This window comes from Cenococcum geophilum (genome assembly GCF_001692895.1).
Source record: "Cenococcum geophilum 1.58 unplaced genomic scaffold K441scaffold_60, whole genome shotgun sequence".
NCBI classification, from domain to species: domain Eukaryota; kingdom Fungi; phylum Ascomycota; class Dothideomycetes; order Gloniales; family Gloniaceae; genus Cenococcum; species Cenococcum geophilum.
In genome coordinates this window covers 364,436-378,753 of record NW_027137618.1, presented here as the reverse complement: position 1 = coordinate 378,753, position 14,318 = coordinate 364,436, and the positions used below count along the sequence as shown (strand labels likewise).

Below are 14,318 nucleotides of genomic sequence, written 5' to 3'. Positions count from 1 at the left end.
GGTAGCTAGAGACGATAGGCTAGCTTACTAATTCGTTCCTTAACTTAGAAGGGACCTAGGTATCTTATATTAAGCTTCTTTAATAGTTAACGGGTTTTAATATTTATTAAACGTAATAGAACCTTATCGCCTACTCTAAAATGCTTATCTTAGTGCTTACGGTTATACTAAAGTCTCTATTGCTCTTAGATATCTTATAGGCTCTGCTTTGTATACTTCCATTACTCCTCCTATTCTTAGAGGTATCCTTATACTCTCCAATAGATGTCCTTAGACTTTCTAGTAGGATCCCATAACTAATCATACGGCCTTAGCTAGTAATTATTAGGTATACTATTAAACCTAAATAGTTAGACGCTATAAGCAATCTGGATTAGTGTATACTTATACAATATATATTACTTTAAATTATAAGCGTACTCTGCGTACGGAAGTAGCTCGTACCAGTTATCTTACTAGTAGTTTAAATATATCTATAGGTAAGACTCCAGTTCCTAGTTCTAGCATTCCATTTACCCATCCATCTATAGGTGGAAAGCTATACTATAATAGTAGTCTATCTTTAAATAGAAGCATAGATCTGACCAGTACTAGCTTATAAAGACGCTGCCCCTATTAGTGATAATAGAGTGCGGCTAATCTACTTTAAGAAAGCATTTCTTTTTAATTAGGTTGGCAAGCTCTTATGCGTTAATTGTCTTATTAATAGGAAGGTATTAAACGTACTTTAAAAACCTATTAATAAGTATAAGAACCGAATTGTATATTCGTCCTTAGCTATCTTTAAATAGCGGGAGATCCGTAATAAAGTCTATAGCGTAATATTGCTATAGCTTACTAGCGGGGGGAACTAATTTAAGTAGACCCTATGGCTTGTGCCTGCGGATCTTATATACTTAATACTTCTCATAATAGCTAATATACTCCTTTACTTCCTAATTAAGCCTTAGCTAATAGTATTTACGCTAAAGTAATTCTACTATCTTTGCTTAACTATAGTGGCCGCCTAGAGGATTATTATAATTCTTTATAAGAATCTTCTATCGTAGATTTGCTTCTTATAGCACCTAAACCTTACCACCTCTATACAGTAGGCCTATCGGGTCTAGTTCCCAATAGTAGCGCCTAGTAGCTTCCTTTCCATTACGTTTCCAGTTTACTTCCATATTAAGAATGGCATAGGAAGCGTCCCTCCGTTATACCTTATGGATGAGATCCGTTAACCCTTTAGATAATTCCTGGGTAAAAGCTATTTTATCCTATACTACTCTAAGTATAAGACTAGATAGTACTATAGATCTTACAACTCTTTAATACGCGTATATTAAAAAGGCCGCTATAAGGTTAAAGTCCTTTAGTTATTATAGGGCTCTAAGTTCTAATTGCTCTATAGCTTTGCTATTAGTTTAAGGGGATAGCTTAGTAATTAAGAATAGTATATTACTAGGTTCCAAGAATGTATTAGGAACATCCTATCCAGATATATTCGGACCCTTATCGGCAACGGACCGGGTACCAGCTAGAACGTCAGTAGAAACTAATAGGGCTTATACTGCCTGAGACTCGGTATATAGAGCTGTAGGTACTTAAGCATCCTACACCTAGAGCTTATTCTATAATATAGGGAGTAAGATATCTATTATCTATTTTCCTTCTCCCGTTTTAAAGCCTTTAGCATAGTCTAGCCGTCATAACGGTCTATTAGTAGGGTTATTTTCCCCTAGCTTATATTTAATCTTAAAATTAAATCGCGCGAGCTCCTCTGCCTATCTAGCTTATTAAGGTATAAGCTCCTTTATAGTTATAAAGTAGTATAAATTATAGTGATCTAAGAGTACACAAGTGGTATGGCTCGCGTGCTTAAGGTAATATCGCCACTATTTAAAGTAGTCAACTATAGCTAGCAGTTCCTTGTTATGGGTATAATACCTAACTTTAGGTCCCTGGAATTTTCTACTATAAAATGCTACTAGTCTTTAATGGAGCTAGGTAGCGTCCGGATGCCTATTAGGTTATAGTAGGATACCAATAAGGGCAAAATTTAATATATTAGTGATTATTATTAATAGCTAATTTAGGTTGAAATGCCGCAGTAATAGAGCTTCCGTAAACTTTACGCGAAGTTCCTAAAAGGCCTCCTAAACCTTTCCGGGCCATAACCATGGCTTATATTATTTAATTAGTCCCTTTTTAATTTTCTTCCTTACCGCCTTTAAGCTTTTTACTCCTTAGGTTAGGTCTTAAGAAGCTTCCATAATATAGTCGGATAGGTATTAAGTAACGTCTAAGTAGTTATAGATAAAGCGCCTATAGAAATTGGCAAAGCCTAGGAACACTTAAACATCCTAGTAGCTCTCTAGCTCCGGCCACTCCTAAATCGTCTATACCTATACTAGGTCTATAACTACACCTATAGGCGTTATAATATAACCCAGAAACTTAACCTACTTAGTATTAAAGACATACTTTAACGCTTTGGCGTAGAGGCCCTAATTATCTAAACGTTCCAGCACTTCGCGGACGTGTTACTTGTATTAATTCTTATCTTTTAAGTAGATTAAGATATTATCTAAATAGATAACGTATATGCGGTTAACTAGTCCCCCTAAGGCTCTGTAAATATACGATTAGAATATTACAGGCGTATTAGCTAGCCTAAAAGGCATCACTAAATACTTAAAGTAGCTGTATCGGGTCTTAAAAGTGGTCTTCTACTTATCCCCTTCTTTAATACGGAGCCTATAATAGGCGTCTTATAGATCTAACTTTATAAAGATCTTCGCCCTAGATAGTCGATCCAGCATTTCACTAACCAGTAGTAGTAGGTAACAGTTCTTAATTATAATCTTATTAAGACCGCAATAGTCTACGCATAGCCTTATAGTTCCATCTAGTTTTAAAACAAAGAGGATCGGCGCGCCTAACGGCGACTTACTAGGCTAAATCCATCCCTTTTCTAGTAAGCCATTAAGGTACTCCCGTAGGATCTCAAGCTCTTTATACAAGAGGTTATAGATAAGAAGGTTCGGCAGTTATTTACCTTCTTCTAAATCAATTACGTGATTATACTCCAAGTTCTGCGGTAGGACTTTAGCTCTCCTACCTAAAAATACCCTTAGTAAGTCCCTTAGGCCTACTAGAATATTTAATAAATCGGGGTCGCGTTTATCCTCCGCGTTATTATTAGGTAGGTCCCGGAGCTCCCTTAAGATGCTTATGGGCAGTATTATACGCTATAGTAGTTGCTTATATATAGTTACCACCGTATATTAAACCGTTTTATATAGTAGCTAATAAAGGGTAAGGAACTCCTTAACGCAGCGTTTGAGGTGCTATAGTATACTCTCCGTATATTGCTTAAGCTAGAGTAACCTATAGCGGTTAAAGTATCTTATAAGATCCTTAAGATCGCCGCCTCCCTATAATGTCTCTATAACCTATCCGGTAGTTCCCTATAGGGTCTCTATTATAGAGGGGTTGTTACCTATACTAAGCTCTATACCCATCTTGCTATTAAATAGGGGTTGGATCTAATACTCCTTTAGGTATAAAGCGTACACTATTTCGCCTAGGGCTATATTCTCTAGGATATCCTTTAGGCTTATTAGTAATATACGCCCTTCTAAATCTTCATTATTCCACTATTTAAAGGCTCCTATCTTAAAGCGTATTTTAGGATCTGCTTCTGTAAGCTAAGGGTATCTAAGGATAAGGTTATAACCTATAAAGTCAGCTACCCAGAAGGGTTGCGGGCTGACAGCCTTAGTGCGGTTATATATATTAGCCACTAACACTATAAGCTTATAGGCACTATATAGCTTAATCCAATACTTATCCAAAAAGCCTATAATAGGTTTCCGCCACCTTTACAATGGGATAAGTTTATACTCTTTTACCAAATCATATCGTATAAGATTAATTTCGGCGCCGCTGTTGTATAGTACTTAGAACTATTATACCTCACCCATAGGGAGTATTATTTCTAGCTTAACAGCAATACGGAGAGTCTTTCCTTCTATATCTTACCCTAGTTACAGCTGGGAGAAGTTTATAACTAGGGCTTTTCTTTTTTTAGATTGTTAGTGCGGTTATCGCCTTACTTATTTTTCCAATAAGATCTACCTCCGGAGTTTTCTCTTAACTTCTTAAAGTGTTCCTATAAAGGTACTAGACGGGTATTAGGTTGGCCCTAGAAGTCTTTCCCATTATTTAAGGTTCCTAACTTTAACCCTTTTAAAGTTCTCTTTAAGAACGGCTTCTTTAAAGGTTAAGTCTGCCCTGTATTACTACTAAAGTGCCCGCGCTTCTAGTAACCCTTTGGCTTTCTACTAAAAGAGGTCTAGTTCCTTACCGTGTCTTCAGCGTTTAGAACTGCTTGTTTAAAATCCGTATATATAGTAATCCGCGATAGGGCTCCTACGCGCTTTATTTCGTCACAAATTGCTAGCTTAATTCTAGCCTAGATAAACCCAATCTTCTCCTTCTTATAGATGCTATTATCCTTGTTTTTAAAGGGCTCTAAATCTATCTATTAAGTATAAGTTTCCATAAAGTTTATAAACTGGCGGAAGTTATAGCGGTCTAGCTGTGTCCTATTCTAGAATAGCTTTGCATTATTATATTATATAATATATGGATCTTAAGTCCATTTCTTTAGAAAGGTTTGCAGCTATAGCTATATAGTAATTTACTCTTTATTAAGCTAATTAAGTGCAATCTAGTTTAGTAATCGGTCTTTAATCTTGCTAATAATCCAGCGTGTACACTCTTTAGTATTATCTCGTATCATCAGCATCTTAAAGAAGTTATCTACCTCACAAACCCAATCGTCCAACTATTAGGCGTTAGGTCTATAGCGGAGTTCTAGACTACTAGAGGCTTTAGCCAGTCAGTCTATATCCTTTTTCCGTTTATAGCGTAGATAACTCTCTAAGTCTTCTATACCTCCTTAGGTAGGTACTAGGTAGCTTCTAAAAAGCCCTTAGCCTTAACTAAGTTATAAAAAAATTTACCTAGCTTAGATTAGACCCTACTAGATCTAGATTTACCCTTAGAGGGTTCTAATATATTTATTAGTAGCTTCCTCCTGTATAGCTTCCAAAAGCCTTATAATAGCTTCCCAATATCCGTCTTAAAGGAGATTAATATAGGGCTCTTAACCTTCTAAACTTGGGCCTAGGGAGGCTCCTGCTATAGAGGTAGTGTTAGTACTAGTAGCTAGTATAGGCTTTCTAATAAGGCTTAGGTCCTAAGTTAGTAATTAGCTTAAATTACCTAAAGGGGTAGGCCCGCTTAGCTTATAAGCAGTCTATATACCGCCACTATGCCAATTATAGGCCGGTGGTCTTCCGGAAGGGTTCTAGTTGGTTCCCTAGTTGGACACGTTAGTATATTCCTCTGGCATTTCTAGCTTAAGGGAAGATCTTAAAGTCGCCTTTAGCGCTTAATCTTCTAATTAGCCTAGGTAGGGCCGGAGGGGTTCTAGTTACTTTCTGGCAGCGTTATAACCATTATAGAGGGTATCTGCGTTTTCCTTAACGGTAACTATAGGTATGCAAGAGTTTTTGAGCTCCTAGAGCATCTAGGTATTAGGGCTTATTCAGCCGTCTTACCTAAAGGGTTATATTATTGCAATCTCTCGCTATTAGAGGGACCTTCCTGCCTTTACGTAACGGCTTTCTATAAGGTATCCGTGGGGTTTCTATTTAAGTCGTCGCAAGATTTTTAAGGGAGGATAGTGGTTATAAACAAAAGATATAGATAAACAATCTAGTCCTTAGAGCCAACTACCCTTCTAAAAAGAGTAGGAAGGATTTAAATATAAGGGGATCTTATAGACAGGGGGCTATAAGGACACGATTGGAATAGAATAGATTAGTAAGAGAGACAAATCCTTAAGGAGGTAAGACCTCTAGAATTGTAGAGACTATATACTACGGGTACGTGCCTCCGGCACGTGACCGGCGACCATCCAAGGGGCGTCCGGGGGTTGTCCTGAGGGTAACCTAAGGTGTCCGCAATAATATCCCTTACAGAGTCTTTCCGGCTTTAAGATATTTACGCATTCCGGTTACTATAGGGCTAGGTAACTAATAAGGCTATTAGGCTTATATAAGACAAATAGGAAGTTATTAAATCTAACTATAGGTAATTTAGCTAACTTAATAAGGACTACTAAAGGCATAGACTGCTTAAGAAGAGTTAAGTTATTACTTATATAAGTTAGCGACTCCTAGAGTTCTATACTTGTAGATTTAATATTAAAGATAGTTATAGTAAATACGGTTGCTATTTAGTATAAGGTAATTATAACCTTCCTATTTAATATAGCCTCCCATATTATTATTAGATGGAGAAGGCTATATAAGACTTAGCGTTGCTACTACTAAGTCTTTTTTATTTATAGTAGCTACTTAACAGGCCGCCTACTATTGCGTTTAACTAGCAGCTAAGCTACGCCACTTAACTTAGCACTAATAATAAAGCTACCACTAATAGTAATTATTTTAGTAATGGTGGAGCAGATATAGCATTAGGTGCAGTAAGTGTAGTTTATAATATAATTATAAAGATATATCCACCTAAGTAAGCAGAAGTTCTTATAGACTTATTCCAGTGGTAAACTTAGCAGCTCCTTTTTAAATTTAAAGAGCTGCGTAATAAGGATAACCTTATACCAGTAAAGCTACCTAATACTATTTAAACTTTAAAGGTAGAGTTTAAGAAGAAGGGTAAGGCTGGAAAGTATAGCCTTACTAGCCTTAAGTAAGCTAAAAAGCAGTAAGAAATAGAGAGTAGGTAAAATAATATAAGAAGCAATAAAAGAATAGGTAGTGGCTAGTAGTGGGTATATATAAGGAGCTTAAAATATTTAAGAGTATAAAGTCGTTAAATGCACTATTTACATTAACCGCGCCTAGGAGGTTGCAGTGCTTACTATAAGACTTACTATAAGCAGCTGCTAAGAAGCGGAAATATTAGTTGTTAATTTTACCTATAGCCTCTAGAAAGCCTACTAAGAAGTCTCTATTAAATAACTTAGTTATATTATAGGGTAGCTTACCTAAAGCACCTATATTAAGGGTAGAGCCAGAGCAAAAGTTAATATTATTAAATATATTTATTCGTCTACTATAATTACCTATAACGTCCTTTAGCTAAGACTTTAATAACTCTAATAACTTTAATAACTTTAACAACTCTTTTATAAAGCTTAATACTTAGGATATTAACTTTAGGTTATTATAATTTAAACTAGGTAAGGAAGTTAATATAGTATAAACTAAGACGTAAGTAATAGTTATCCTACCTATATAAACTAGCAATTAAGTATACAGTATACTAAGCCAAATTAGGAAAACGTATACTAGCTTAGAGTTAATTGGAGATATAGCTATTTAACGCTATTTTATAGCTTTAACTCCTAACCACTAGTGGTAATTTATAGCTTATTGCCTTATTCTATTAAAGCCGCTACCTTATACTACGTTTAATATACATATAAAGAAGTCCTCTATAACTTAGTTAAACCCTACTACTAATATTACTAATATTAGTGGGGGGTCGTCAATTATGTCTATGGCAAGCTTTCCGGCGGTATAATTTTTAATAATCGCGACCCTTGATTATTTGGGGTGTCTCTATCACTATAGAGACTACCACAGTGATAAAGACGCCCTAAATAATCAATACTTCTGAAGTTCGATATTACCCCGAGCACTATAGCTCTCTTACAGTAACCGAGCAGCCTTGACTATTTGAGGTGTCTCTGTTACTATAGTGACTACTATAGTAATAGAGACGCCCCAAATAGTTGATACTCCTGAAGTTTAACACTACCCTAAGCACTATGGCTCTTCTGTAGTGACCGAGCAGCCTTAACTTTCTTTTAATGCTCGGCGCCGAGTCTTATTGTATTGCTATAGCCTCGTTACATCGCCGTAGAGCCTTATAAGCCTTATTGCATTACCGCCGAGGCCTTGGCCTAATTGCGCAGCAGAAGGTCGCGGGTTTAGTTTCCATCAGTAGCGTATTAAAAACGTTAAAAAAAAGGTTATTTTTTATTAAATCACGTATTAGCAAGGCTTTAAATTAATTATATTGTTCTTATCTTATTTTTAACGCCCCAAATCATATTAAACCTATATATTTATATTATGGCTTAATAGACCACTTAAGAACTTCGGGAAAAGTGGTGTAATTATATTAGCTAGCTCCAAATTAAATTAAAGCAATTACAGAACTTACTATACTACTATACCGCGGAGACTTTGTATTATAATACCTGCAATTTAATTAAATTATAACCCCTTTTAAACCTTATAATTAAATATTTTTACATATAACACCACACCAAGACTTATGATATAGGTGCAGATCACGACTCAAGCATGGCTTAATTATGATGTAATTGGTATACTGCCCTAAAATCAAGATCTATAACACTAAAAACAAGCTCTAAGCCACTGATTTTATACCGGCAGAATTAAACTTGGCAAAAGATTCGGACAGTAAAGTTACTGCCAAGAGTTACTGTCCGGATCCTGTCCGGAAAGCTTTCATATACAAAAATTATAAAAGTATAGTTGCTTTGTAGTCTGCTTTCTGTAGTGTACTCGAATTTGCGTTTGAATGCTAGAGTAATAATTCTCCACCATAACGCCGCCTTTATCGCTATATCGCTTTTGAACTTAGAAAGGGTCAAGTTAGACCGTAAAATCCTACTATGACGCAAGAAAACTATTTCCTTCGTCATTTGTGGTATATAGAAGAATTCGCCTATATAGGGCGGTACTTCGAGTAAGCAACTCTGAATATGTTCGGTGGTATGTTACATCACGTCATGCAGGAGCTAGATTACGGTTATATTACGTGGAGCTGAGGTCTGTGGCTTTGGCAGGCTAACCCTTTCGGCTCATGCCCATCTCCCTGCATGGAAGAACGAGCCTTCCCAGGTACAATAAGTCACAGTACGTGAGGGTTCCTCAGTTTTCCTCAGTCTGCTGCTGGGAGAGGACACTCTGCCTCATTTCCTCGGCCCTTCGTAGAACCTCCTCGCTGGGTGGCGAGTTCTTCATCCTCTCTGCAATGGACATAATCTCCTTATATTTCGCCTTCGATTCTCGCTCGGACCTTTCTTGCTGTATCACCCTCAGCTTCTCTAAAACCCAGTCCATCCCGCGGTATCCAGGGTCAATCTCGTGCCAGGACGGCCACTCAAAGGAGATAGATTCCGCCCTGTAGCCTGCCAACAGCGACAAAATCTCAGCTGTATTGCCATTTATGAAGTTGAGGGTGCGCCTGACCGCCGGCACATCCGCGACGTCTACCCAAAGAAAAGCAGTGTTCTGCTCGGGGTGGCAATATCGTTTATATGCTATATCCAGCGGAGTGCTCCCTTGTTTGTCAGCGGTATCAACGGAAGCCCCACTTTCAAGAAGAGCGCGGACGACTTTGTAGTTTCCGACCATGGTGGCCATACTCAGCGGCGAGCCCCAAGTGCTCGACTGGCAAAGGTCGAGCTGATGAGGCTGGTTGTATTTTTGTAAAAGCGTGAACACAATCAGCTTCGTCGTTTCGGTATCCTCTGGATCTTCGCTAGTAATGTGAATCGCACAATGAAAGGCAGAGAACTCCTCATCGGGATCATGGTGGCGGAGCACGATGAATCCATCGCTTCCTCGGTCGGGAAGGCTGAGAAGGAATCGAATGCGCTTCTCGGAGCCTCGGGTGTGCTTCTTGAGCAAAAGGCCAAGAGTTGTATACGATTCCTGCCCTTTGCCCGGATGAAATTCATCTCTGTCAAAGCCGTGGTCGTAAAGCCAGCGTGCAGTCTTGAAGTTGCCATTCTGCACGGCGACCATGAACGCAGCTCTTGGACGTGTCCCAGTCTCCGTTAACGAAGCACCTGCCTCAACTAGCTTCTGGATGTAGAACAGATCATCTGTTTCCTCACACGCTCGCAGCACGGCATCGTGGCCAGCCGTGTCAACCGCGCGAAGATTCGAACCGTATTTGAGCAGCAGCTCAAACTGGCCGCGATTCTGGTGAGTGATGGCAAGGAAGAGCGCGGTGCCGCCAGACGTGGCCTCGCCCCAGGTACTTTCTAGATGGTCTCCAAAGCCGAATTCAAGACCGGATCGCAGGACATCGGGATTGCAATCATGGTAAGCGGCAGCAAAGGTTGCGCTCATTTTCTGATTCGGCGTCACCATCAGAACGGCGTCTGCAGGTGCACCATGCTTGACAAGGAGTTCAATCACTCGTCTGGTCTTAGCCTCCCACGACAACCCGTTGCGCATCAGACACTTCCATCGTCTGTCGCCGGTTACCACCCAAAACAGTGGTTGAACGAAGACTTGCGCCCCAGCCTGAAGCTTTACCCAAGAAGCGAATGAGGCCCTGACTGCGTCGTACTCGAGGAATAGCTCAATCGCTGGCGCATAACCGAGACAGCATGCGTACACGAACGCAGACTTTCCAAAGTTCAATCGATACAGCGGGTCGGCCCCGTTGTCTACGAGTGTCCGAAGCGTCATCACACACTGAGAATCGATCGCCCAGTGGAGAGGAGTTCCCTGGACAGGGAGGTTGGAAAAACAATTGAACCAAGCTGGTTTGCCGTAGCTGTTGTCATCCCAGGCATTCAAGTCATTTCCACCTCTTTTCAGTAATCGAAGTGCCTCTGTCCGCTCTTGCTCCGGGAATCGGTGGAGCCAATGCAGAGGCGTTGTGCGCTGCCATGCATCACCATTCAGGGTAGCACCCTTTGCGAGAAGCATCTTGATCATGCGAAGATTGCCGTGCCGACTTGCAAGAAGCATAGGTGTCTCTCCGTCTACGACCTTGTCTTTCAACGCTGGATCGTTCTCGAGAACCATCTGGGCCAGCTCCAGCTCGTCGTTGATAATGGCATTGTGGAGAACCCCGTCTTGCCAGCCCCTTGAGTAACAACAATTGACTGGGTTGTTCTGTACATTATACACGTACGTGCGGTCGATCTCCTTGCCTTCATGCCATTTGAATGATTCTTTCTGCCGAGCATGAGCTTGTGCTCGCATAACCTCTCCTGATGTGCCGGACAATGCATACGCAGGTCGAGGGATACCCGCTTCAGTGACATTTTTGAGCCAGACCTCTCTCAACGAAGGCTCGATGGCAGTGGTATCCGAAGCTGGATATAGATCCACAAGTAATTGTTGTGCGAGAGTATTTCCAAGATGCGCACTCTCGTGTAGCATGTCCAGTCCCTTCTGTAAGTCGTACCTAAAATCTACATCGTCGATAGTGAGGCAAGCAAGATTGAGAAGCGCCCAGTGCTTCCGTTCAGAATCTGGTGACGGTGTTGAATACGCTAGACCTTCTAGATCCAAAGCAATCTTTTCCTTTACCGTGGCGGGTGTCCGTCTGAAACAACCACCAAGGCGATCTAGCTTCAGCAAGCAGTTCATCAGCTTCCACCTCAGAAGGTCTCGAGAGTAACTTACGTCGGGAATAGTCTTGGTCGAGAATTGGAGCGGCAAATACTCTATTTTGGCTCTGTTAAGATTAGTAATGGCTAAATGGATGGCATCTATGGGGCGACACGTACTACAACTAAGGGTGCTTGGGTGGCGTCAATACTGCTTATCGACGCAAAAACCGAGAGTACAGAACCAAATGAGTCCATATTTGGCATAAGACCACATAAGGTTCTTATGGCTGTCGTAATGGAAATGCAGAATGCCTGAAGGTCCTTCCAATCGCTGTGAGATTTGCACCAATATTCCATTTCACGCCGAGCTCTCAGGTCCCGGAGTTGACGGGTTTCCGCGTCCGGCATTCCATCCAGAGCGGGAGTGGCTGAGAATGATCCCATTGCAAGGTTTTGCATGTTTTGAAATTGGTTTTTTGTAAAACAATAGAACGATTCGAATAACGGCGTAGAAGCAGGGGGATGGCTGTACGTCGCAGAGGTGTCGGCATAATGCAGTATTGACAGGATGTCGGTCATGCTATTAAAACGCCTTTTTGGCTCTGTGTGAAGGCAGAAGAGGAGTAATCTGCAAATGAGGAATGCTGGGCACTCATCATGCTCCAGGTTCTGGAGGAAGTGGGTATGGATAACGCCTGCAAGCAATCCCTCCTGTTTGAGTCTGAGCATCTCAGCATCGCGAGTCTCCTCTGGAATAGACTCATGGTACGATACTCCGTTCCTGAAAATGGTATGCACGAGTAGTCCGTAGGAAAAAATGTCGAGTTGTCGTTGATAGCGCAGGTCAATTGTAGTGCATGCCTCCGGGGCTTCGAGATATTTAGTGTAGCCGATGAGACGGTCGTCGTTCTCGGCCATTGCAAAGCCAAAGTCTGTGAGCTTGACGACAAACTTTCGATTCGGATGTTTGAATACGAGAAGGTTGGAAGGTTTGACATCTCCATGTATGATGCCGCAGGAGTGGAGTACTTCGATCCCTCTTGCGGCGTCTCTGACGATGTCGAGCTTGTCAGCATATGAAGCTCCGTAGCCGTTCTGCTGGTAGTCTTTGACGCTTCCGAGTTCTGCAAATTCCAGAACAAGGGCTGGAAGGATATTTGGTGTATCGATATCTCCGGCGTCGTGGTAAATCACTCCAAGAAGATCAATTATGTTCTCGTGCTTCTGGAAGGGCGCATATCGGAGTACCTGCAGCTCAGTCGCCAGCTCTGAGTAAACGTCATCGACTGGCATGTTGTCGATTTCCACGCGCGGATGTTTAACGGCCACAATTTCTCTACCTTTGAAACGACTGTCATCCAGCCCTGTAGGAAAAGTTGAATATCGGACCTTGCGAACGTCGAACGATATACCACCCATGCTCACGTCTGCCCATTCGAAGGATCTGTTAGTAAGAATCGGCTGGAATTTAAGATGCTGCCACGTCTCATCTTCCAGGAAGATTGCAAGAAAGGCGATAAAGTCTGGACAGCGTGATTTGGCGAGATGGCTGTCTGATTTTTGTGCCAGGCCATTAAGCAGGGTAAGTGGACGGCCGAAGAAGGAAGACATTGTAGGATGTGTAGACCGTCGAAACTACTCGGTATACTGCAGATCTATTGTTGTTTGGCACGGGTTCCGACGTCGAGACTCCTGAACGGGGTGTCGATGCAGAGCAGATCTGATTGTTTTGGCTAGCTACAGGAAACGAGAACTTCTGGGCCCCGGAACGCAACGACGGCCTCCTGCATCGAGATTGTGGAGTCTAGACCTTTGAGGCTTGCGGCAAGGTACACCAATGACTAGTGTTGATTGCGGAAAAAAATTGGTGGCATGCCAGGTCCTCTTGCCAGGACGGGAGGACCTGCGCCTCATCGTCATATTATGCCCTCAAGATGTCAGTGTCAGCGCGTCGTCACCTTAATGTGTCTCACCCCCAAGCGAGACATACGCGCTCTTCTTCCCCTACCAAATTTACACCCAAACCCGAAATTCCTTGTACAAATCAATATGTCCCTTCCCCAATCAAGTTCTCGTGAAGCTGAAGTCTCTATACAAAAAGCTATACAAGACGTTGAATCGGGCGTTGAGCCATCAATTTGCAAAGCCTCCAGCGTTCGCGCATTACCCTATTCTACCGTTGCGCATCGCCTTACTGGGCGTCTCCTTCAACACCTGGCTCATAAAATGCTACTGCATCCTTATCAGGAGGATTAAATTGTTAAATGGATACACGAATGTTAGTCCTAGGGCCTTACAATAAAGGTTAATATGCTTCCTATAATAGCGAGCTCGTTCTTGGTAGAAGGTAGGGTAATAGGTAAATACTAGGGGGTGAAATTTATACAACGCCACGGGCTCTATACTATTATAAGTCGTTAATTAGATTGTCAGAGGGCCTAGAATGATAATCCAGTTATTATCTATAATTAGTTTAAGTTCTTTTAAAGCGTACAAAACTGTATAATTACAGCACCTGGTATACCAAACGCGTGTCTACGCGTTTGGTGCATTAGCCACTTGCTTATGACTAATCAGGGGGGAGGGCGCGTCAGTATATAGACTACGTAGTCTACCTCAATAGAATCGACAGTCACCACCATCCAAAAGAGCATACGATACTATACGTATTTCGTGCCCCTGGATATGACTTACTTGTATCATTAAGTTGATACAAACACTGATTAGTGAGCGCGCACAGATCAGCAATTACTTGACACCTCCCCCTGAGCGATACACGACAGCGACCACCCGTTTAATCCTAGTACGACCTACTAGAAGGTCGGAAGTTGGGGATTATGGACTATATTACTATCTCTGTATACTTATTTAAGTCTTAGTACGGTTTACCGGAAGTTTATAAATA

The 14,318-nt window shown here is 41.2% G+C and overlaps 1 protein-coding gene across 1 annotated transcript; it reads right to left on the bottom strand.

Annotated features, from left to right (window-relative positions):
- Positions 1 to 8,984: 8,984 nt before the first annotated feature.
- Positions 8,985 to 13,024, bottom strand: K441DRAFT_681358 (uncharacterized protein; the record flags this gene model as incomplete). The annotated part of the gene is made up of 3 exons (XM_067651464.1): positions 8,985 to 11,428; positions 11,487 to 11,538; positions 11,591 to 13,024. 3 exons carry the CDS (start codon positions 13,022 to 13,024, stop codon positions 8,985 to 8,987), a joined length of 3,930 nt encoding a protein of 1,309 aa, XP_067498582.1.
- Between the last annotated feature and the right edge of the window lie 1,294 nt (positions 13,025 to 14,318).